The 24,055-nt window shown below is 46.2% G+C and overlaps 1 protein-coding gene across 1 annotated transcript; it reads right to left on the reverse strand.

Moving 5' to 3' along the window:
- Positions 1-3,890: 3,890 nt before the first annotated feature.
- Positions 3,891-23,836, reverse strand: PRKAA2 (protein kinase AMP-activated catalytic subunit alpha 2). The gene is made up of 9 exons (XM_040406651.1): positions 23,565-23,836; positions 19,515-19,656; positions 17,773-17,866; positions 15,883-16,027; positions 13,502-13,589; positions 13,197-13,421; positions 7,557-8,055; positions 6,282-6,408; positions 3,891-4,977 (listed from the first exon to the last, which is right to left on the reverse strand). Exons 1-9 carry the CDS (start codon positions 23,656-23,658, stop codon positions 4,742-4,744), a joined length of 1,650 nt encoding a protein of 549 aa, XP_040262585.1. The 5' UTR covers positions 23,659-23,836; the 3' UTR covers positions 3,891-4,741.
- Positions 23,837-24,055: the final 219 nt, after the last annotated feature.

Here is a 24,055-nt window from a genome sequence, read left to right on the forward strand (position 1 = left end):
GTTGTTTTTTTTTCATATCCGGCTTCCTCACAGTATGCAAGGCGTAGGTTCCTGCCTAGCAGTGAGCCCGGTGACATCATCGGCACTAATAGGTAGTCTTTAGTGCTGCCCTAGCCTGTTCCACTGGGACTACTGCTGGGAGGAAGCCTCTGCCTAGCAGTGTAAAAATACAGAGCATCGGAGCATGAAATGCTCCACTCAGAGGGGCTGCAGGGGTAAGGAACCGGTTATGTCTGGGTTCAGCTCTGAACCCAGACAACCCCTTAAAGTATCATAATTTGGGAAATGTGTGATCAACCAAAGAAGAGCTGCGTTTTAATCAGGTAAACCTCCACCATGTGTCCTGCAGGGAGGTCGCAGGTGACAGATTCCCATCAAGGCACTAAATAATTGCATAATTAAATAAAGCATGCACTGGATTTTGCTCCTATCATTGGCAGCTTGATGGGAGGATAGCTGATTTTCTTGAGAGAAATAGATGTTGGTGTAACATTTTTTTAAAATTTCTATTTCAATTTTTTTTTCAAAAGTATCAACTTTGCAAATAATAACAAATCTCTTTCATGTATCAGCTCCTGAGCGGACCTCTGAGTCTCCATGGTTACAGACCACACATGATGCGCAGTCTGATTGTGCAGTCAACGATCTTCTCTCTGTCATCGCTTTCTGATACCCTACTAGAAACACAAGACTACAGCATCAGACTACACAGGGGTTGTAGTCTGTAACCATGGAGACTCGCAGGTCTCCTAAGAGCTGTTTATGAAAACCTGTATGATTGTAATTGGGGATGAGCGAACTTGTGTTTCCAGTTTGGCGCACAAGGTTGGGGTTTGGGTTATCTAAAAATTCCGTTACGGATTCCGCTACCACAAACCATAACTTATGGTAGCGGAATCCATGTCGGGATTCTAAGATATCCAGAACCTTGTATGCCGAACGTGAAACACAAGTTCGCTCAACACTAATGGTAATTGATTATTTACAAACAAACTTCACGTGCAAATCCCCAATCCCACCCTTCAACCTTTCAAATTCATGGTAACTATATCTCCATATAACATCTTTAACGAGGAACTCCTCCCTTAAAACATTTTTTCTATTATTATATTTATTATGGTGGTCAACATAATCCCATATACATACTGTATATACCACCACATGATCATACAACATGCTGTTTCTTCATTGTACTGGTCAATACTATCTGCATCATTCCCCTTCCATCCAACTCCAGCTGAACCCCTATATGCCCCCCCCCCCCACATGTTCACCGATTCTTGAGCTTACATACACCAAGAAATTATACAACAAAGAAAGAATTCCTTTGGTTTTGAGGTTGCACATGTAGACAACAGCCAAAGAACGTAACATGTGGAGGTCCAAAGCCCAATCTCCCACCATCTCTCACAGTGACGGATCCACCTATAGACTATGTGGTAATTAGACCTCGTTACAATTATGTGTTCACAGTAGACGACAAAGTAAATGTAATACACAACAAACGAGCCAACAAAACACTGGATACAAGTAGATTACCTATAGGCGCTGTGCTGCAAAACCGGGCAGCCAATCAGAAGCGCTGATTTTGTCAACATTAGATACTGATTGGTTCCCCTAGTTTGGTACTTGGTGTAATAAACATCCCAGAGCAGTTACCATACAATCCAACTCTAATACAAAAAAAGACCAAAATACTACAGCCCTGTGGAGTCTCTGTCATGGTGTATTTCTTTTGCCTTGTGCAATGTTTTTGTAGCATTTTGGCCAAATTGTGCTTTTGAGCACCTGGCAATTATTTTTTTTAATGCCTTACATTTTTGCATAGGAAAGTATGTATCTCCCTGTAATGTCACAAAAACGGCATAAAAAATGTGCACGCTTGCGCTTACGTCTTTCTCAGCAGGGAAAAAACTATGAATTTTTAACTCGCACAAAAAAAATACCAGGGAAAATATGTGCTGCGATTTAAAAAGAAAAATTCCACTGACCCAAAAAGTGCGGCTGTGAGCGGTCCGTGTTATGCCGGGCTGGATTCCTGCTGACAGCAGGAGCGCACGGTGTCATTGGTTGCTATGACGCAGTGCGCTTCATGGCGCCGCTGCACTACAGTAATAAACTCGTATAGATCATACTGTCAGCAGGAATCCAGGCCGGCATACCACAGACCGCTCACGGCCGTGTGCATTTGGCCTTAAGTGTTTTAAAAAATGCTGCCACGAAAAAAATTGCCTGTTTGGGCTGTGTTTAATACTTTCCATAAACTTTCATGTATCATCTGGAACAGGTGCTTTTTAATAATAATAATAATAATAATAATAATAATAATAAAGTACCAAAAACTGCAAAATGCCTAAAAAATGGACCAGTATGTATAAAGCCAGCCAAGGAGAAAAAGTTACAGCGCCTCCCCAGACTTTTTGCAAAAGGAAATGGCGTGAGCTTTGGTGCTATCTATGGGCCAATGGAGACGGTTGTTTGTGTGGCCAGCGAAGAGCCACCAAGAAGGGAATGGGCACTCTGATTTTCATTTTGGGTGATTTTTCTTTGACCTAATCCTCTGTTTGGACCTACTCATAAAACAGTTTTTTAAAGGGGGTGCTTCTAATCAGGTGGTACAAAAATCAGTCACGTGATGGATTTTATTATAGGGAGGTTAGGAGGGCAATGGCACCCACTAAATGCCCTCCCCCGATGAGCCGTTGAATGAAGGGGTTATGGGCGCTCATATTACACCAGGTCACTCACTCCTCGAACTATGAGCCTTAGACAACACATCTATAGGCTCTTGCTCCTAACAAGTCCTAGAGGTGAGGTAAAGCCACTAAATGTGGTACCTCGGGGGCGTTTATTATTTATACTTCATTTGCATACTGATTGGCACTTGGAGGCTGTTTTAAAGGGGTCGGTCTAGACAGAGTTAATATAGCTTTAAAAGCACACAAAATAGACATTTTAAAGGGGTTGTCCCATCTTTATGGCATCTCGATAGGTCTCACTTCTGGGACTCTTCATGTCTCAAGAAAGGGGCCCCAATGTGAATGGAGATACTTGCTCTCTATTCACTGTTATGGGACTTGGACATGCTCCCTCAGCTATTTCACAGCAGCGACTTGAGATACAAGCGGGTTCTAGCGGTCGGACTCGTACCTATCGAACATTTATGGCACATCCTATTAGTGTCCCATAAATGTCCCAGATGGGACAACCCGTTAAAGGCAGCAAAAACGGAAGACAGCAGACAACTGGATTATACAGACAGCACAAGAGCAATTCTAATAGGAGCAAAAAATGCAACTTTTTAACTTCTTTTTACATTATTTTTATGTCAATATGTCATCTATTCGAATAAAAATAAAAAAAATCTTGCTTTTTTGTCATAAAATTCTTCAACATTTCACTTCCACCTCTTGTGATCGATCACGTAGAAAAATATGAGGCGGCTGTTTGCAATACGACTATAATATACCAAAAATAAATAAAAATTTCATTTCCAGTTCTAGTAATAAATTAGCGATTTAATAGAATCAGCGCATCTCACCTCTAGTAGGCTCAAAGCCTAAAAAGAAAATAAATGATAATAAAAAGACACAAAAAGACGGGGAGGGATCTTTGTACAGATTTTCTAGCTCTATGACAAGCAGCAGCTGTTTGGGGTTTGTGGTGTTTCGGTGCTGAATTTTGCACTCTACACAATGCCTGAGTTAAATTATACTTCTACATTTTATTTTATTTTTTTACAAAAGAAATAGTTTCATATATATATATATTTTATAGTGAATGTACAAGCGGCTCTGTGTCAGATCATGGACACTACCAGATTTTTTTATTTTTTTATTTATAAGGATTTTCCATCAAAGTTTTATTTTGCAAATTCTGCAGATATTTTCTGATGCCGCTCCAGTCCCCGCTGCTCTGAACCTCCTTGTCCTGGTTTGACACAAAGGAAACGGCTTTGACTACCTGCACAGCCAATCAGTGGCTGAGGCGGGTCACTGCTATGGCCACTGATTGGCTGAGCGGGGATTCTATGCTATTTCCTGTGTGTCAAACCAAGACCAGGAAGTGAGGAACAGCAGAGACAGAAGCTGCATTGGAAAAACAGAGGCACGGAATCGGAGAGGTGAGCCAGACTTTTTTTTTAACCCTTTCTAAACCTTCAAAAATTTCCCCCGGAAACCAATTACATGTGGCTGTACTAGTGAGAAGAAAGTTAGGTTTGAAACCTGAGACAGACTAGTGGCTAATGGCCTAATGAAAGGAAGGGGCCCCATCCTTCCCTTTTCATGACTCTTGTGTTGACTCTCAGCCCCCATGACTGGTAACAATACAGTTCCTCTGGGGAGGAGACTCTCCACAAGTTCTTGTCACCAAGCAACCTAAGGGTTGGCACCAACCATGGTTGACCCATTCCTCTCCAAAGACCCCGCAATAGATGCATAATCTGCCTCATTGGTACCTATAGCCTTGGCTCTTAGGCGCCATGTCTGTGGCAGCCAGTCTGTCTCAGATGGCCCACCTCAAAGCTATATTGACACCTTGCTGCCAGGAGGAACTTGCCATTGACTATCCCATATTCTTGTCCAACGTTGCCTGCGTTAGTAATCAGATGTTTTTCAAAAATAAATTCTAGATGGAGAATCCCTTTAAGTAAAACACAATCAGAACTCAACCAATTTCCAGAGTGACCGTCATAACTGCCATAGGACAGACCAGAGCCGTGTATATTGTGCGGTGCTCGTCAGCGAGCTAATGTGGTGATCAGGCTGGCGCACATTTCAAAGAAATCCATAGTGTGGCTACCTAAGCGTGGGTTTGCCAGAGAGAAGGAGCCAGAAAAGGATCCGTACATGGATCCACTCTGGGAAGGGCATTCAACGCTCACAGAATCAATGCTCAGTCGTGGTCGGTGCAGACCGGCTGCAGAACACGAGCGCTGGGGCGTAGAGGAGCCGGACTTGTGTTCCATGACTTCATCTGCAGGACAAAAGCAATTAGCAAGTTACACAGTGACTAAGGATGGGGAAAGACATGCTCGCGAAATTCAACCTCTCTACGGCCAAGGTGTCTGATCCAGAGCCCCCCCACCTTCCACCTTATAGGTAAAGAAATTCCTTAAAATTGTTCCCTAATAAAGTAATTTATTAGAACCCTCAATATCACCCACTGCTTTAATTGTAAAAGAACCTTCCTAAATCCTTTTTTATTTGTGATTTACAGAATCTATCATTTTTTCAATAGAAGCACAGGTTTCTATTTTATTTGCTTTTGCAGCTGCTTCTTGGCATTGAGTGCTACAGCTTAGTTTACTAGTAACCAGTATAACCAAGTCCTTTTCCTGTTTTGTTGTATTCTGTTTCATGCAGGAGGATAATATTATATAATAATGCTATCCTTTGGTCTTTCGGTGCCAATCATTACTACAATGCTCAATAATCATGACACTTCATAACCATAGAAAATGACCCACACCCTATTGCAGCCACTGGATAAGACATGAGATTGGATCACTGGAGTCATGTGACCTATTTTCTCCTTCTGTCTCATTGCAGGTTCAAGGTTTATGGTTAGTCGATTCTCCAATGCTTTACACTGCAGCTCTGCTTATTCAGATTGGCTGCTGTGTATGCGCAGAATCTCAGGAGGAAATTAATGCATGGAGACCAAATTTCCAAGGACAAAAGCTAAACCACTAATAGGAGAAAATAAGACTGGCACAGACTGAGGGAGCAGAATCAGCTATGGGGTGGGAGTTAAGAGATTTGCTTTAAGGATCAATTTAAAAAAATACATGACTTAATGGAGTCTATCAGCCGTTCTGACCCCATATAAAACTGCAGACAGCACTAGTTAAGAGTCTGGGGAGAATAAGACAAACATATCTTTTGTGGAACTTTATTATCAGGAGTAGTATGAATATGAAGTTTTATTCTGCCAGGTTCTGCTCCTCCAAGTTCCCAGGAGGCGGAGCTTATCTGCAAAGTTCCCTCTATGTTGAGCTGCTTCACGGCTCCTCCTCTCTTCTCTGAGTGACAGCTGTAACATCCAACCAGGATATGACTACAACTGCACCTCCTGGGCACTTGCAGGATCAGAACCTGGCAGAATAAAACCTTATATTCCCACTAGTCATGAAAATAAAAGTAAAAAATAAAATGTTTGTCCTGCTCTCCCCAGCCCCTACGTAGTGCTGTCAGCAGTTTTGACCATGAAGAAGACCACCTTTAATTGCTACAAGGCTCTCACACCTACACTATCCGCAGTATCCACTCAGAACGTACCGTCAATGCTTTTGAAGTCCAGCAGATAACTGCGATTATCCACTTGGTAGAGCTGGAGGCTCATCTTCACGTAATTACCGGTTACAGGATTCTTCCGCCGCACTCGCAGATGATAAGGGTTTACCACCTGGGAACAGATGTACTGTTAGGACCTGCCTCTGTGGAGCCCACACAGAGAGGCTGGGGGCTGAGCGCACGAGACGGATGGGGGTCCTGTATGCGTGCAGAGCCGGAAAAGCACGTAATAAATAGACAGGTTCAGCCAGGTTTCCATGTGCGTGCGTGGTTAGGTCAGGGTGTATGTACCTGTGCTTGTGACCTCATTCCGTATTTTGCAAGTGGGCCTCATGGTGACGTCTCTCTCCATGAGTCATTTCAGCAGCACCTTCCCAGTGTGATGTATTCCTGCTATTGCACTGGAGAATGTCTGCTTGTCACATTGCAGGCAATCACAGGCGTTCCCTGCTCCTGGGCCTCAATGCATAATCCGTAACAGAACCCCACCTATCATGTGCCCTTTATAATACCGGCCTCAGTCATCTTATGTGGCAGAGGGGTCCTATAAAAAGCTGCCCCATATGCCGGGCCCCTCACATTGAATATACTTACCCCGCTCCCTGCGCAGCTCCTAGTCCCTGCACCGCCGCAGCTGCTTCTCCCCGTGCGCGGATGAAAGCATCCAGTGTCGGGGGGAGCAGCCAATGGCAGGCGGGGATGGGGAGTGATCCTAGGGACACTTGTCCACATCCCTGCCTGCCATTGGCTGCTCCCCCCCGACACCGGAGGTTTTCATCCGCACACGGGGAGAAGCAGCTGCGGCGGTGCAGGGACTAGGAGCTGCGCAGGGAGCGGGGTAAGTATATTCAATGTGAGGGGCCCGGCATATGGGGCCGCTTTTTATAGTCTCAGATAACCCCTTTAACAATTCTGACTCTATGGTCTGCCGTTTCTCTATTATTCCTACTAATCACAGTAAAGGTCCATCTGGGTGTTAACAGTTGGGGGGGTCCCTGTCTGACACTGCAGCACTGATTGGATAATATCATATTGTGCAAGGCCCCCCCCCCCCCCTCCCCCAACTGATGACACCCAGATGGACATTTATTCAAGGCTGCTGCCATAACTATAGAACTATTGCCCCTTATCTTCTATGTGTCTGTGGGGGAGGGGCTGACAACCCGATTGTGCATATTTCTTGCTCAGAACTTTTGTCACTTTTCCAGCCCAATATATAGAAGGAAAATACATTTATACAGGACCGTGTGTGTTTCTCACCTTCCACTCAAAATCCAGCTGCTTCATTGCTCGGTACACCTCGGCCATAATATCATGAGGCTTGCTTTGACTGCGGATCCCCAGGTGCCATTTGGCTTTCTTCACTGTCGAGGGCTTGGGTTTGGTGGTGTTCAGGGCATCCAGTGGATTCCTGGCTTTAGGGCTATCAGCGATTAAAGGCGGCATTCGTTCTGGGTGAGGCTTGACTCCTGGTGGGATGTGCATTTCATCCATGAATGATCCAGTGGGTGGACTGGAAGCGAGGTAGAATTCACTAGCCTGGTTCATGATCCTTCGATTGTCTATGATGAGGTGGTAAGCCACCGACAGCTGATCTTGTGGGTCGCCACTGTACAGGCTGTTCATGAACTCCGACTCTGTGCACTCAAATTTTTCACAAACTTCCTTCACGGCTTCGTCATCAATCACGTTGGCGTCGTACGATGGGTCTTCTGGGAACAAGTAGCTGGGGAGATCCTGCTTAAACCACTCATGTTCTCTGGGGAGCAAACAAAATGAGGTCAGTTGGAGAAGGACGCAATGGATCGAAATCAAGGGCATCCACCCAAAAGTGATGTCAATAAGTCATAGAACCATGTCAGAAAGGACAATAGTGGAGACATCTGGAAGAGAACCATCGACCATTATCTAAAGCACCCAAGTAAGGTTCCCAATGTCTGTTCCTTCATGGAGACTACACCAACCTCAAATACACCAATGCATTAAGATGAACATGGGCTGAACCTGTCGATTTCAGCTGGATTGGTCGATCTTCTAATGTGTATGGGGGTCAAGAGGTATAGTTGTTGGCCACACAAGAATTAACCAAAAGCTATCTATATATGGCCACCTTTAGGGAACATCCATCACACCCCTAGACAGGAGATTTATAAGCCCAACTTGGGATCACAAGTAAAGAATACAAAATGTAGGTGCTCTAAGAGTAAATAAAGAGATTCAGCAGGCTTCCCATATAAAGAATGGCACTCTTGGCGAAGGAGTAGATTCCAATTGAATTATGGCATTTTACAGATGTCCTTTCAGGTAGTTAGCCGACAGGCGACAGGACCCAAAAATCTGAACCACCACTCCACTATGACATGTTACCCCGGGCTTTACAAGGCTTGTGGATGTTTAGTCAACTCATGATGATGTCATAGTTCTGGTGTGATGACATCATTAGGTCCAGATCACCATACAATAGAGAATATTGCCCACACTTCCCATAGAGCACAAAATAATTTAATCTCTAATGAAAACCAGGGAATCCACTTAAAAAGCCCAACCACCACTAGATCAAGCCTGTACCTTTCCTGTTGGTACTAGGTCGTGTAATTTCATCGTTATGTTTTAGTCTTTTGTAGGACCAATACGGAAATGATGGTGAATACCCACACATGATGCGCACATAAAGTTTGGCCCATGGTTTGACACCTTTGCCTTGTGGACCTTTCAAGTAGTTATCAGAGAAGACCCAATTACCCCCAAGCACCACCTCCATCATGACAGGTTAACCCTGGCTTTAAAGGGTTCATGGATGCTCAAGAACTCATGATGATGTCATTGTGATTGCATCATTAGATCCTTGCAGTCTACCAGTCAATAGTGACTATTATCCATGTCTTCCACTTCTCATAGGACCTGAAGTAACTTCACCTCTACTGGAAACCAAGGCATCTCCTCATACATTCCAACCACCACTAGACTCCCACATCCTGAACCATTCGAATTGGCACCAGGGGGATTCATTTGACATTATGTATTCTCCAATGTGGAGAAGATGAGGAACACCCATTGACAATGTCTTGCCCCTGTGGTGGCACCTTATCTGCTAGGTAGACTGTCCTTTAGGAGCTTTCTCTCTAGGTCAAGGGGTCATGAACCGTTATGCACAGTGTCCATATAACAAGAAGTGGGGGTGGGGTGATGACTGGCTCCGATGCGCTTAGTTTGACTGTGTAAACACCCAACGTTTTCTGCGGCCGCTCTACAGGCGTTCAACAATGGCGTCACCCATCCCATTGAGAGAAGTCATTAACCTCAACGTCTGACAGGTCGACAGAACACTTTGCAAGACTGAACTAATTGAATTTGCTAAACTTCCCTCCGTAATCCGTCACGCAATTACACATTCATGTAAACTAAACACATTAAGGGCACGAGGACACGAAGGAGAAAAGTGCAAGAAAAACAACCTGTCTTCAGAAAACCGGTTCCCAAAGGCAGCCAGAAATCCCTTCCTGGGGCCCCCATGAAGGTCACTGAAATGCGTGCAGCTGAATGGCAGCAATGAAAAGCCCTAGACGCGTTTCTGGCATTTGGTTCAGGATGTGGGAGATTACCCATAATCCCCTCCTCCACGCTATAATACATTTTGCTATGGTTACAATGAACTTGTCATAACACAACTTAGCATTAAGCCCCTTCACATCCATCAGTCAAAAGAGTCGCTGCAGCCGCCGTGCGCTCGGGGTCGGCCGCGGGTCACTCCAAGTGGCGTTAACAATTGGCTTTGAAATGTCATTCAGTTTCAGGAACCGCTGGGTGGATTTTTCTTAAGGGCTCATGCACACAAACGTATTTCTTTCCGCTTCCGTTCCGTTATTTTTGCGGACCGTATGCGGAACCATTCACTTCAATGGGTCCGCAAAAACAACAGAAGGTACCCCGTGTGCACTCCGTTTCCATATTTCCGTTCCGCAAAAAAGTAGTGCATGTCCTATAAGGGTGCATTCACACGACCGTGAGTGTTTTGCGGTCCGCAAAACACGGATACCAGCCGTGTGCGTTCCGCGATTTGCGGACCGCACATGGCCAGCGCACATGGCCAGAGAATGCCTAAGCTTGTCCGCATGCTCTATCTTTTTTGCCGGGCCACGGAGCGGAACAACGGATGCGGACAGCACACGGGGTGCTGTCCGTACCTTTTGCGGCCCCATTGAAATGAATGGGTCTTCACCTGTTCCGAAAATTTGTGGAACGGATACGGATCCATTTATACGGTCGTGTGAATGAACCCTAAGGCCTCATGCACACGACCGTGCCATTTTTTGCAGTCCGCAAACCGCGGATCCGCAAAAAACGGAAGCCGCCCGTGTGCCTTCCGCAATTTGCGGAACGGAACGGGTGGCCCATTGTAGAAATGCCTATTCTTGTCCGCAAAACGGACAAGAATAGGACATATTCTATTTTTTTGGCGGGGCCACGGAACAGGGCAACGGATGCGGACAGCACACGGAGTGCTGTCCACATTTTTTGTGGCCCCATTGAAGTGAATGGGTCCGCATCCAAGCCGCCAAAACGGCGGCTCGGATGCGAACCAGAAAAACGGTCATGTGCATGAGGCCTTATTGTCCGCAAATCACGGTCCGAGGCCTGAGATATGGAACAACGGATCTGTGAAAAACGGACCGCAAAACAACAACAGTCGTGTGCATGAGCCCTAAGTTGGATTCAAAAGCCTTAAAACTTCTTACTGTAGAGGCAAGTTCAGCCCCACGTGTGTGGAACTATAAATCCCAGCATGTCAGAGTACACAGGAGCATGGGGTGTACTAAGGCGACTTTCACACTTGCGTTGTTTTTTCTCCGGTAATGAGATCCGGCAGAGGATCTCAATACCGGAAAAAAAAAACTTTCCGTTTAATCCTCATGCATTCTGATTGGAAAGAGATCAGTTCAGGATGTCTTCTGTTAAGGCAGCATTCCGTTTTGTGACCGCCGCAAGCTGCGGTTTTGTGTCCAGTCATAAAAATGGGACTGAAAACAACGCAAGTCAATGGTGAAGGATCTGTTTGTTTAGGAGCCTAAAAAAGAGGATCTGTCACCCATTGACTTTCAATGTATTTAGTGACGGATCCGTTTTTTCTGTTTTGATTTCACACAACCGCATCCTAATGGAACAGATGCATCCGGATGTGCAAAATCCAAACAAATCCGTTTAATTCCGATATTGAGATCCTCTGCCGGATCTCAATACCGGGATGAACAACTCAAGTCTGAAAGAAGCCTAACTCAGGTGGTGGCAACAGACACTTTCCCCCACTTTAAGGCCTCTTTCACACAGGCGTCGCGTGTGAGGGCCGGATAGGATGCAGGTGCGTCGCGGAAAAATGTGCGTTTTTTCCGTGCAAGTGCAAAGCGTTTTAATGCGTTTTGCATGCGCGGGAGAAAAATCGGTATGTTTGGGTCCCAGACTTCTTCACAGAAGTTTGGGTTTGGGATCGGTGTTGAGTAGATTTTATTATTATTGTATTATAGTACAATAGGGCTGGAGGGGTTAAAAAACAAAAATAAAAATTAAACTCCCCTCATCCACTTGACGCAGCCCCGGCTCGTCTTCTTTCTTCTTCTTTGAGGACCTGGGGAAAAGGACCTTTATTGACGTCACTGCGCTCATCACATGTGATGGACCATGTGAAGAGCGCAGTGACATCACCAAAGGTCCTTTTCCTCCCAGGTCATCAAAGAAGAAGAAAGAAGAGAAGCCGGGCTGCGCGAACAAGTGGATGAGGGGAGTTTAATTGTTATTTATTTAATTTTTTTCCCTCCAGCCCTATTGTACTGTGCATTCTGTATTCAGAATGCTATTATTTTCCCTTATAACCATGTTATAAGGGAAAATAATAAAGATCGGGTCTCCATCCCGATCGTCACCTAGCAACCGTGCGTGAAAATCGCACCGCATCCGCACTTGCTTGCGATTTTCACGCAGCCCCATTCACTTCTATGGGGCCTGCGTTACGTGAAAAACGCACAATATAGAGCATGCTGCGATTTTCACGCAACGCACAAGTGATGCGTAAAAATCACCGCTCATGTGCACAGCCCCATAGAAATGAATGGGTCCGGATTAGTGCGGGTGCAATGTGTTCAACTCACGCATTACACCCGCGCGGGAATCTCACCTATTTTTTTTTTTATATTTTAATATTTTTGTCTCAGGAGGGTCTCAAGACAATAAACTCCTAATAAACTCCTACTTGGACCTTCAGTGACCAGCTGTGATCTATGAGGACACCTGGCAGTAAGTGTTCATTCTCCCTGCAGCGCCACCACAGGAGAAATAAAGTATTACACAACGTCCATTCACATCAATGAGTTGTCAGTATTATGTCCTCCAGGGCAAGAGCTGCTCTTTATAACTGCTCTCAACACTGGTCAAGGGGATGCTGGACAGAGGACCCCCCAAATAATCACTCAAAATTTGTGATGATGGGATTTCTAAACTGGACAACCCCTTTGAGTAAAAATCAGGTGAAGTGGCTCGCTATGAGGAACCCTGAAACAGTGTTACCTACGGATGGGCGTCTCTGGTTTGGCGGGTATGAGCTCCTTTACATATTAATACGTCTCCAGACACCACTCTGTCTCCTCAATGGGAACCGACGCCCCGAACACTGGGGTCTATGACAGCTATTATAACCTTTCTATGTGGTCTCCTCCTGTATACAGCTGCCTCAGGGGGGCCCCTGTTCTCCTGATAAGTTGGGGTACCAGTGGTAGGATTACCATCAATCAGACTTTAATTATATGGGGATATGCTTGCTTTGAATGAATGGAAACATTGCTGTGTACCCATCTGATACATCTAATAACACAGGGCAGTGTCTCGTTACAATGTATCAAAGGTGAATTTTACCTCATGTCTTTGATTGTGGCGCGTTTAAGGGGGTCGACCTGCAGCATGTGCATCAGCAATGTCGCCACCGAGCGGTTCAGGTACTCGGGCATATAAAATACTCCCCCGCGGATCTTCTTGAAGAGGGTTGGAACGTGCTCATCATCAAATGGCAAAGTCCCACATAGAAGGGCGTACAGGATGACCCCGCAGCTCCATATGTCCACTTCCGGTCCAGCGTACAGTCTACGGAAGCAGATATGGGAGGTTATTAATCCCAGAAAATAGATGGAGGAAATGATGGGGGATGTGCTCCTGTGTCTTACCTTCCTGATATGACTTCAGGGGCGGCATAGTTTGGGGAGCCACAGCTCGTACGTAGGAACTCCCCATCCGACATCATGTTAGACAGACCTGTGCAGAATGAGGGATGTGAGGATGTAGCAGAGCTGAGTGTGTTTGCAATGTGCCTCTCATGACGGCTGGTGTAGTGACAGGGGTACAGAAGCTGTACCTGGGCCCCTATGTCTGTGGGGGTCCTCCGACTGTTCTGAATAGAAGAGCCGCATTATTACAGGGCAGTATGATGCCATACTTCCCTCACTATGCTGTAACCAGCAGCTTTGTCCTGTGTCGTCGTTATCTAATTTGCTTAAAGCTCATGCACACGACCGTATGTATTTTGCTGTCTGCAAAACATTGATCCGCAAAAAATACGGATCATGACTTTGTGACCTCTGTATTCCATGAGTTTTTTTTGCAGATCCAATGTAACAATGCCTATCTTTTCTGCAAAACGGACAAGAATAGGACACGTTCTATTGCCGACATACGGAGACAGAAAGCGCACATAGTCATTTCCGTTTTTTTGTGGACCCATTGAAGTGAATGAATCCGCATACGGGCCGCAAAAAAACAGAATGGACACGGTAAAAAAAAATATGTTCGTATTCATGAGCCCTTAACACGGAAACCATTAAAAACTGCTGTTGACTTATCTGCTATTCTTGTAATGTGTCTCTTTTCGGTGCCGCACCTGCTGACTGTTTCCATTGCAGATTTCATAGCAACTCTGCCAGTTGTGCTGCACATGATAAAATCAACAGTGAAAGGCTACATGCACACGACTGTGCCGTTTTTTGCGGCCCGCAAACCGCTGATCCGCAAAAAACTGAAACCGCCAATGTGCCTTCCGCAATTTGCGGCACGGAACGGGCGGCCCATTGTAGACATGCCTATTCTTGTCCCCAAAACGGACAAGAATAGGACATGCTATATTTTTTTTGCAGGGCCACGGAACGGTGCAACGGATGCGGACAGCACACGGAGTGCTGTCTGCATCTTTTGCGGCCCCATTGAAGTGAATGGGTCCGCACCCGAGCCGCAAAAACGGCGGCTCGGATGCGGACCTGAAAAACAGTCGTGTGCATGAGGCCAAAATCTGGAAGAAACCAGAAACAGATTGGACATGATGCAGATTGCAAACCCACAGCCACAGCAGGCCCTCTATTCTGTAGGGATTTTATTTTTGTTTTTTATCTTGGTGTGGAGTTTTTAAACCCCTGTTCACATGTGATGTATTCATGTTGCTGCAGATGTTTAGTGCAGAATCTGAAGTTTTTCCACTGGGTGGCATTTCATGATTTTATATAAATAAAGGTTAAAGGGGTCCTCTCACTTCAGTAAGTGGCATTTATCATGTAGAGAAAGTTAATACAAGACACTTGCTAATGTATTGTGATTGTCTATGTTGCTTCCTTTGCTGTCTGGATTCATTTTTCCATCACATTATACACTGTTCATATCCATGGTTACGACCACCCTGCAATCCATCTGCGGTGGTCGTGCTAGCACACTATAGGAAAAAGCGTTGGCTTCTCTGATGGCCGGGACCATGGGAGCACATAGGCTGGTGCTTTTTCCTATAGTGTGCAAGCACGACCACCGCAGATGGATTGCAGGGTGGTCGTAACCATGGAAATGATCAGTGTATAATGTGATGGAGAAATGAATCCAGACAGGCAAAGGAGGCAACATAGACAATCACAATACAGTAGTAAGTGCCTTGTGTTAACTTTCACTACATGATAAATGTCACTTGCTGAAGTGAGAGGACCCCTTTAATCTCTGCACAATGAAACCTTCTGCAACTTTGCAATTCCCCTTCAATTTCAAAACCTTTCCTTCCAGACAGTGATTGGTAACATTCGGGTTCTGACTGGACCCAATACTTCTCACAGCTGAGAGTTTGTTACAATTGTATCCTGTTTAGACAATGCTCTGTGATGTCAACAGTCGGAGGTACAGGCTGATACATTTTACCTGCACTGACACTTTGTAACAAACTACCAGGACCAGAGAGAGATTTCTGCTGCTGATGTGTTTAGCTCACAGACTGGACACCATTGCAACAAACTCTCAGCTGTGAAAAGGTTTGATCAGTACGGGTTTTCAGCCAGGCTCTGGATGTAAAGAAGAATGACAGTTCCAGTTCACTGACAGCAAGAATAGATCTAGAAAACGGTACAGAACTGAAACGCAGGGTCTAGTAGAAGGTTGCAGAATGCTTCACAATGCGATGATTACGTTATATTTCCAGAAAACCGCCCTGAAGTGAAGCACTGAGGACCCGGAGCTCCATGCTGACAACCTTCACCAGTGACCTGCTCGCTGGCTGCATTCCTGGAAGGCTTGCGGAGTCACATACCAAAGTCAGCAATCTTGGCATTCATCTGTGCGTCTAGTAACACGTTCTCTGGTTTCAGATCCCGGTGAACAACCATATGTCTGTGGCAGTAATCTACAGCCGACAGGATCTGCTGGAACAGGCGCCGGGCCTCGGGCTCTTCTACCTGAAAGGTGGTGCAGAAGTTTAAGCGTCAGTGACCCCAAGACAGGCGTGACCCCCCTCGCCCCAGAGCCTATATGAAAGCGGGTACAGTCCAACACATCTAAGAGGGGGCTGCGGAAATACGTTTAGTGTATAGGAAACACAAAACAAGTCCTATTTGCTTTACTTTATATCCGGAATGCATTAGACACTTATCTGCTAAAACACTCTGTGCTGCTGGGGGTCTCCTCTCCAACTACTAATCTTCCATTTTTCTCTATTCTCCTGAAATGCAGCCCTGTCCTCACTAACATCATCACATGGGAGGACAAGTTACCCCCCCCCCCCCTCCCCAAGCTAGCACATTCCTGTCCTGAAATACTCTGTGCTGCTGGAGACCCTGTTCCTCCCGGTCTGTGAGCTCCAAACTATCTCCTTTCCCCTCCTCACATCATGACGCTGCCCCATCATCTGCAACCTTGTCCTCACTAACATTATCACATAAGAGGACAGATCACTGACTCCACTCCTCTCCTAAAATACTCTGTGCTGCTGTGGCCATCCTCTCCAACTACTAATCGTCCGCCTTTCTCTATTCTCCTGAATCGCAGCCCTGTCCTCACTAACATCATCACACGAGAGGACAAGTTACTACCCCCACAAGCTAGCACATTCCTGTCCTAAAAATACTCTGTGCTGCTGGAGACCCTGTACCTCCCAGTCTGTGAGCTCCAAACTTTCTCCTTTCCTCTCCCCACATCATGACGCTGCCCCATCATCTGCAACCTTGTCCTCACTAACATTATCACATAAGAGGACAGGTCACTGACTCCACTCCTCTCCTAAAATACTCTGTGCTGCTGGGGGTCTCCTCTCCAACTACTAATCGTCCACTTTTCTCTATTCTCCTGAAATGCAGCCCTGTCCTCACTAACATCATCACATGGGAGGACAAGTTACTACCCCCCCAAAAGCTATCACAGGGATCAGCAACCTCCGGCTCTGAAACTACAACTCCCAAAATGTTTGATTCACTTCTGTGGGAGTGACAGCCGTGCCTGTTTGCATGCTGGGAGTTGTAGTTTCACAGCAGCTGGAGTGCCGAAGGTTGCTCTGAGTTAGCACATTCCTGTCCTGAAATACTCTGCGCTGCTGGAGACCTGGTTTCTCCCAGTCTTTCCCCTCCTCACGTCACGACACTGCCCCATCCTTGCTATGTGACTTTGTGATCTCCCACATGATCAGCACGTTCTTCTCCTGAAATACTCTGTACTGCTGTACACCCTGCTCCTCATACTATATAAGACCTCGTGCACACGACCGTGGTTTGGGTCCGCATTCGAGACGCATTTTTTGCGGCTCGGATGCAGACCCATTCACTTCAATGGGGCCGTTGCTCCGTTCCGTGGCCCTGCAAAAAAAATAGATCATGTCCTATTCTTGTCCGTTTTGCAGACAAGAATGGGCATTTCTATCATGGGCCGCCTGTTCCGTTCAGCAAATTTTGGAACTCACACCGCCGACATCCGTGTTTTGCGGATCTGCAATTTGCGGACCACTAAAACACGGCGCGGTCACGTCCATGAGCCCTAGGGCTGAGTATCTGACCTGTCCGACATGAGGCTTCTATAGTTATAAATCTGATTACTAGGGCAGGATGAGGATGGCACGGGGACAAACAATCCAGCTCCGGCGCTTTCCTAGTACTGAGCCGAGGACAGGCTGGCAGCGGTCTGGCAGGGCGCACTCTTATCGGGTTGGACTTACCCGGCCATGTTTGCATATATAGTCAAAGAGCTCTCCGCCAGGCACATACTCCATCACCATGAAGAAGTCTGTCGGGGTGCTGATCACCTGGTACCTTCCAAACAAGAAAATGACATCAAATTACATGTGAACTGATCAGCACCACAAGTAGTATCCCAACGACCCCCCCGGGGGGGGTGACAACCACTATAGGTGACCACCGATATGATGATTAGACTCCTCCCACATGGCCGCCTAGGGGTGAGGGGCGCTGTGTGTAGGGGAAAGCCAATTAAGTTATGGTCATTATAGAAGGATTAGGAAAATGTAAAACTTTACTGAATGAGGAAAGGTTTCTTGAGGAAAACCAATGTCCTAACCCTTCACGGAGAACCAATCTATAGATCTACACGTCCACCTTGGCAACCTCAATAAACAAAGAACTCTATCCAGGAAAGGAGAGGAGGGACCATCCACGATGGTATGCGCGGACACAGTTTTAACCATGACAAACTGTTGACAAAACTAGGTAGGAGTTGAGGAATGCAAGAAAAACATACATTTTGCTGAAATTTTATCATCAGGAGTAGTGCAAATATGAAGTTTTATTCTGCTCCTGCAAGTGTCCAGGAGGTGGGTCTTCACTGTGACATTCTCACTGAATTGATCTGCTTCACAGCCCCTCCCCTCTACTCTGAGTGACAGCTGTAGCATCCAACCAGGAGACGACTGCAGTCGTGGAGGGGAGGGGCTCTGAAGCAGCTGAATGCAGAGAGCACATGGCAGTGACTTGCAGGAGCAGAATCTGGCAGAATACAAGTTCATATTTACACTACTCCTGATAATAAAAGGTAGGATTTCCCTGGCTCCTACCGAGTGCTGTCAGCAGCAGTTTACCATAGACGCTTTACTGTACAATGAGGGTGCAATGCCTGGCACAGTGCTACTACTGATGATGAGGATATTCATGTATATAGGAAGCTTCAGAGTCTTTGGTTTGCACAAAGACACATAATAAACCCCGGTGGTTTAGAGAGGAGGTATCTGAGGGACCATGGGATATCCTGATATGAAGTCTGTTTCCCCCCAGCATAATACAAGGAAATACTTCAGACTTCCAGTATTTTTAGATATTCCTTATATTCAGAACCTTCCAGACCCAGCGGGACGTCCCCGGCCACCTCCGCAGGGAACTCATGTGGAGGAGATCAGAGATAGCATGAAGGTCACAAACAAGGTGGCCAATGCTTATACCCCATGCGCTGCGGCAGCGAGTGATGTGCAAACACGGGATTATTTACCAGAGGGCAGGATTATTATCAATGATAACATGTTTATTATTATATCATGGTTATTAAAGGGGACAGCGCTTATGAGAACTGTCACTCAATATCAGCGCAGGGCAGGTGAACGAACCTGGCAGAGGATGGGCGAAGGGTGTATTATACGGGCAGATGTGCAGGCGATTGCCGCCTACTGGTCAGCGGAGGAGACGGCTCCTATTACATGCAGTGATCTCCTCCACAGTATAGGGAGGAGCGATCGTTATACCATTGCTCTTCCCAATACTGAATCATAGGGATTACACAGCGCTACCTGCCGCCTGTTGAAAGATTGGGATTGCTCTATAAATGAGCATTTGCTAGTTCATCAGGTAATCGGCGGCAGTATTACACTGCCAGATCATACCAACGCTCGTTAGCAACGATCTGGTTCTAATACAGCCTTAACCCTTTGATGAGATGCTGGAAAGTCATACTTACAGTTTAATAATATGAGGATGACGGAAAAGCTTCAGATTCTGGATCTCCCGCTTAATTTTACCGACCACGTCCAGATTCCGAATCTTCTGCCTGTTTAAGATCTTCACTGCCACTTTATGTCCTGTCAGCTGGTGCTCCCCCACTGAAAGAGCACAAGACGACACTCATGTTAGCATCTCCTGCTCTGTATACATTGCTTTATATCATGAGTTATACTGTATCCAAGGTCACATCATAGCAAATGTTGTCATGGCTCCACTGTATGGTTCTATTATATGTGCACTACATGGCAGCATGATATAGGGATTGCATAGAGCTGTTATTTGGTGGCATTATATTTGCACTCTATAGCAGTATAATATGGGCATTGCATAACATTGTTATTTGGCACTGGATGGTAGCATTAATTTTACACTATATGGCAGTATAATATGAGCATTAGATGGTATTGTTATTTGACACTGCATGGTGGCATTATATTTGCACTATATGGCAGTATAATATGGGCATTAGATGGCATTGTTATTTGACACTGTGAGGTGGCATTATATTTGCATTATATGGCAGTATAATATGGGCATTAGATGGCATTGTTTTTGACACTGCATGGTGGAATTATATTTGCACTATGGGGCACTGCATAGCATTGTTGTTTGGCACTGTATGGTGGTATTATTTAGGCTGTACCAGATCAACATGAAAGCAGTTAATAGTAAGCAGGGATTACAAGTGAGAATAGTAACATGTAGGACTGCAGAGAATCCGAACCACCGCCACTAACATATGTGCTGTTTATGGCGGCCGGTATTTACAGGTCAATATGGGTCAGTATCGCATGGGCACAATACAGGCTGCCACACACAGAGCAGTTCTTCTGCTGGTGCCTCCTGGAGGAAGATTGCAGAAATGGATTCTGATGAAAGAATATTTAAGGGAATGGCTACTTATGTATTTCTTATCATATAATCTTTAAGTTGTCTGCAAAGTAAGTAAGTGTTCCCTTCACGTCCCCACATCTGACCCTTTTACACAGACGTCTCCGTGTTTCTATCCTCATTTAATGGCGCTTGTGTTTTGTAAACATTAAATAATGCGACCGCGGAGGTGACTCTCGGCGGCTGCCAAATTCTATATAGTTGTAAACATCATTAGCAGAGCCCTTGAGGCTGTAGAAATGCAGGTGGAGTTCGGTAAATGTCCTTAATGGTAGAAAAAGTTTGAGGAGTGAAAACTGGGGAGAATTTCCTAAAAATAAAAGGCCAAAAGCATAAAAAAAGTCATTGAGCAGCAAAATACCGGTCACCTGCCATAAAAGCAGAGCAGCTGGCATCACCATCTGTCTGATAACGTCTGATGCCACACAGCAAGGGCAAAGCCTGGGGCTCAACCACAACCTGCCAGATACCAGTGACCGCTCCGCAGATAGTTACCGAGGCACCAACCGACTTCAGATTCCTAATTTCAAATGTTTTTAAAGATGCACAAATTAATTAACTGAAGTCTCGCGCGACTTACATTCTCCGAGCAATAAAAATACGTTTGTGTGCATGAGCCCCAAGGTCTTCAGTGAAGGGACGCCCCGGCCCCACAATCAAGTAGTTGTCCAAGACCCAGCAAGTGAAGAAGGTTTGGCCAAGCAGACACAACGGGTATTTTTGGTTGAAAATTATTTTTGCAATTGGATTTTACTAAACATGTTCAGCCGCCGGTCTTCTGCCGCTACATTTACCTATACTTTATTATCATATAGGCAGCTTGCATGTATTATCTTACATTGCAGGCTTCTCAGTCCTGTTCTGTGTGACACTGGTCTGAAGGGCTCTCCGACCGCTCTTACCTCTGCTCTCCAGAAAGCTGTCAGCACAGGTTTGTGTTCACACTGAATGGGACTGAGCAGCCTGCAATGTATGAGAAGACATGCAGGCTGCAGAAGACAAACAGTTGAACATTTTTTTTAAATAAAACCCTTTTATTATAAAAATATTTTTAATGAAACAAGTTTTTTGTAAAAACTATCCAATAAGGGGTGTATAGCCTTTAAGAACTGGAAGTAAAAGTTACAACGTTATAGCATTTATTTTGTAGCGTTCTGGAGAATCCCTTTAATATTCTGCCTGGTATCTGGGTCACTAGGGATTAATTCTACACAATGTGACATTTTAATGCTGTCCCCATAGGGCCCTGTACAGATGTCAGTCATATGCAGCTATTTCTATAGTGCAGTCTCGGATATTCATATAACCCCCTAGAAGGACTCCACAGGTTGGTGCGTCCCAGCGGCATGAACCCTGGCGAAGCCCTCCACCCCCGACAGGTCACAGCACAGATGTAGGTATCGCCTGTCAGTCATCGGTTCCTATAGGAAGAGCCCCTGGATATTTATGTAACCTCTCCACATGTATACAGACCACCCTCCCCTCCCTAGTTTACTTGGCATGACCCATTTACTTCTAATTAACCCCATAAAGAACTGACAACGTCCTATTAAGGCAGGAACTTATTGCAACAGGTGCCTCTAACCCGTGACCTAAGGAGGTTGCAGCTTCTGCTGCCAGTCAGGGGTAGGTTGAGCGAACTTCTGTTTTCAAGGTTCGGGTTATCTAAGAATTCCGTATAACTTATGGTCCGTGGTAGCGGAATCCATAACGGAATTCTTAGATAACCCAAACCTTGTACGCCGAACTTGAAAATAGAAAATTCGTTCATCCTTAGCTCCATGCAGAATTTTACTTTTTTCTGGACAACTTATCCCAAAATCACGGACAGGATGATAATGATTAGAAGTAATACCTGTCCGCAGCTCAATGTACTGGTAAGGACTCATCACCAGCGTGTACCGTGAATGATGATAATTACCACCAGCCTAAAAAAATCACGGACACATCTATTTTTTTTCAAAAGGTCGCCTGTTTTTACACTGTCTGGAAATTTCTGGCTGCAAGACGCTAGGCAAAAATAATTTGTGTTGAGCGAAGTTTGGCGTACGGGGTTCGGGATATCGAAGAATTCCGTTATGGATTCCGCTACCATGAACCATAACGGAATTCTAATATATCCCGAACCTTATATGCCGAATCTCAAAACACAAGTTTTGCTCATCCCCGAAAATAATCCCTCTCCATATAGAGGACGGTAACATCAGTCAGATGCAGAGCCTCCAGTCATTGATAAGATGGGGATCTTCTTCTCTCTCCCTCCAAACAAGCAGCCCTGCCCCCACCTTACACTGTGAGACCCACTAAGTAGTCCCCACCAGGACCGGAGCCCCCATTACAGCCAGGTGTAAGAAATAAGCGGGGAGCAGCCGCGGAGCCGCCCAGATACAATGTATCAGTCAGGGAGCAGCCGCGGAGCCCCAGATACAATGTATCAGTCAGGGAGCAGCCGCGGAGCCGCCCCGATACAATGTATCAGTCAGGGAGCAGCGGCCGAGCCTTCTCGTTACAATGTATCAGTCAGGGAGCAGCGGCCGAGCCTCCTCGTTACAATGTATCAGTCAGGGGGCAGCCGCGGAGCCTTCCCGTTACAATGTATCAGTCAGGGAGCAGCGGCCGAGCCTTCTCGTTACAATGTATCAGTCAGGGGGCAGCGGCCGAGCCTTCTCGTTACAATGTATCAGTCAGGGAGCAGCGGCCGAGCCTTCTCGTTACAATGTATCAGTCAGGGAGCAGCGGCCGAGCCTTCTCGTTACAATGTATCAGTCAGGGGGCAGCGGCCGAGCCTTCTCGTTACAATGTATCAGTCAGGGAGCAGCGGCCGAGCCTTCTCGTTACAATGTATCAGTCAGGGGGCAGCGGCCGAGCCTTCTCGTTACAATGTATCAGTCAGGGGGCAGCGGCCGAGCCTTCTCGTTACAATGTATCAGTCAGGGGCAGCGGCCGAGCCTTCTCGTTACAATGTATCAGTCAGGGGGCAGCGGCCGAGCCTTCTCGTTACAGTGTATCAGTTGCTATTCCCAGAGCCCCCCCCCCCCCGCCCCTCTCCGCCCAGCGCCCCCCGCACAGAGAGGACGCGACCAACAGACCCCAAAAGAAGCCAAATGCACTCAGCTCTTGACTTTGCCGAAGGTGCCGACCCCCAGCGTGTCCCCCAGGACGTAGTGTCCTATCTTAACCCGTCCGTCGTGCTTCTGCTTCTCAGCCATCTTTGCATCCTGCTTGTACCCACAATGCAGCTGGGAGAGGGAATGCCCGGCCGCTGCCTCCTGCCTGGCAGCTCCCGGCTGGCATCTGTCAGCAGCCAGTGGGTCTGACCTGACAGGCTGAGCAGCTGCTGGGTGGAGGGGAGGGAAGGGGTTAAAGGTGGTAGCGCTGCTGATGGACAGAAAGGCTGGACCCAGAGGAGGAGGAGGAGGAGGGAGGTCCTGCTTGTCATGCAGAGGGGGATGCCAGCTCTCCTGTGGGAAAGGGGCACAATCATTCCCCATCTACCCCACAGACTGGCATCTTCTCAGTTGGTCCCCATTTATTTGTGAAATCGTTCCTCATAGATTGCAAGCTCTTGGGAGCAGGGCCCTCACTCCTAGTGTTTAGGTGGTATAT

The sequence above is a fragment of the Bufo bufo genome, chromosome 9, assembly GCF_905171765.1.
Source record: "Bufo bufo chromosome 9, aBufBuf1.1, whole genome shotgun sequence".
NCBI classification, from domain to species: Eukaryota; Metazoa; Chordata; class Amphibia; order Anura; family Bufonidae; genus Bufo; species Bufo bufo.

Bases quoted from the DNA above. Each gene is read 5' to 3' on its own strand.
- PRKAA2 (XM_040406651.1), bottom strand. From the start codon at position 23,658: ATGGCTGAGAAGCAGAAGCACGACGGACGGGTTAAGATAGGACACTAC. The intron at 19,657-23,564 runs GCTGAGTGCATT...GTGCTCTTTCAG, and splicing joins CACCTTCGGCAAAGTCAAGA to TGGGGGAGCACCAGCTGACA. The intron at 4,978-6,281 runs GTACGTTCTGAG...TTTGTCCTGCAG, and splicing joins GGACTTCAAAAGCATTGACG to ATGAAGTCATGGAACACAAG.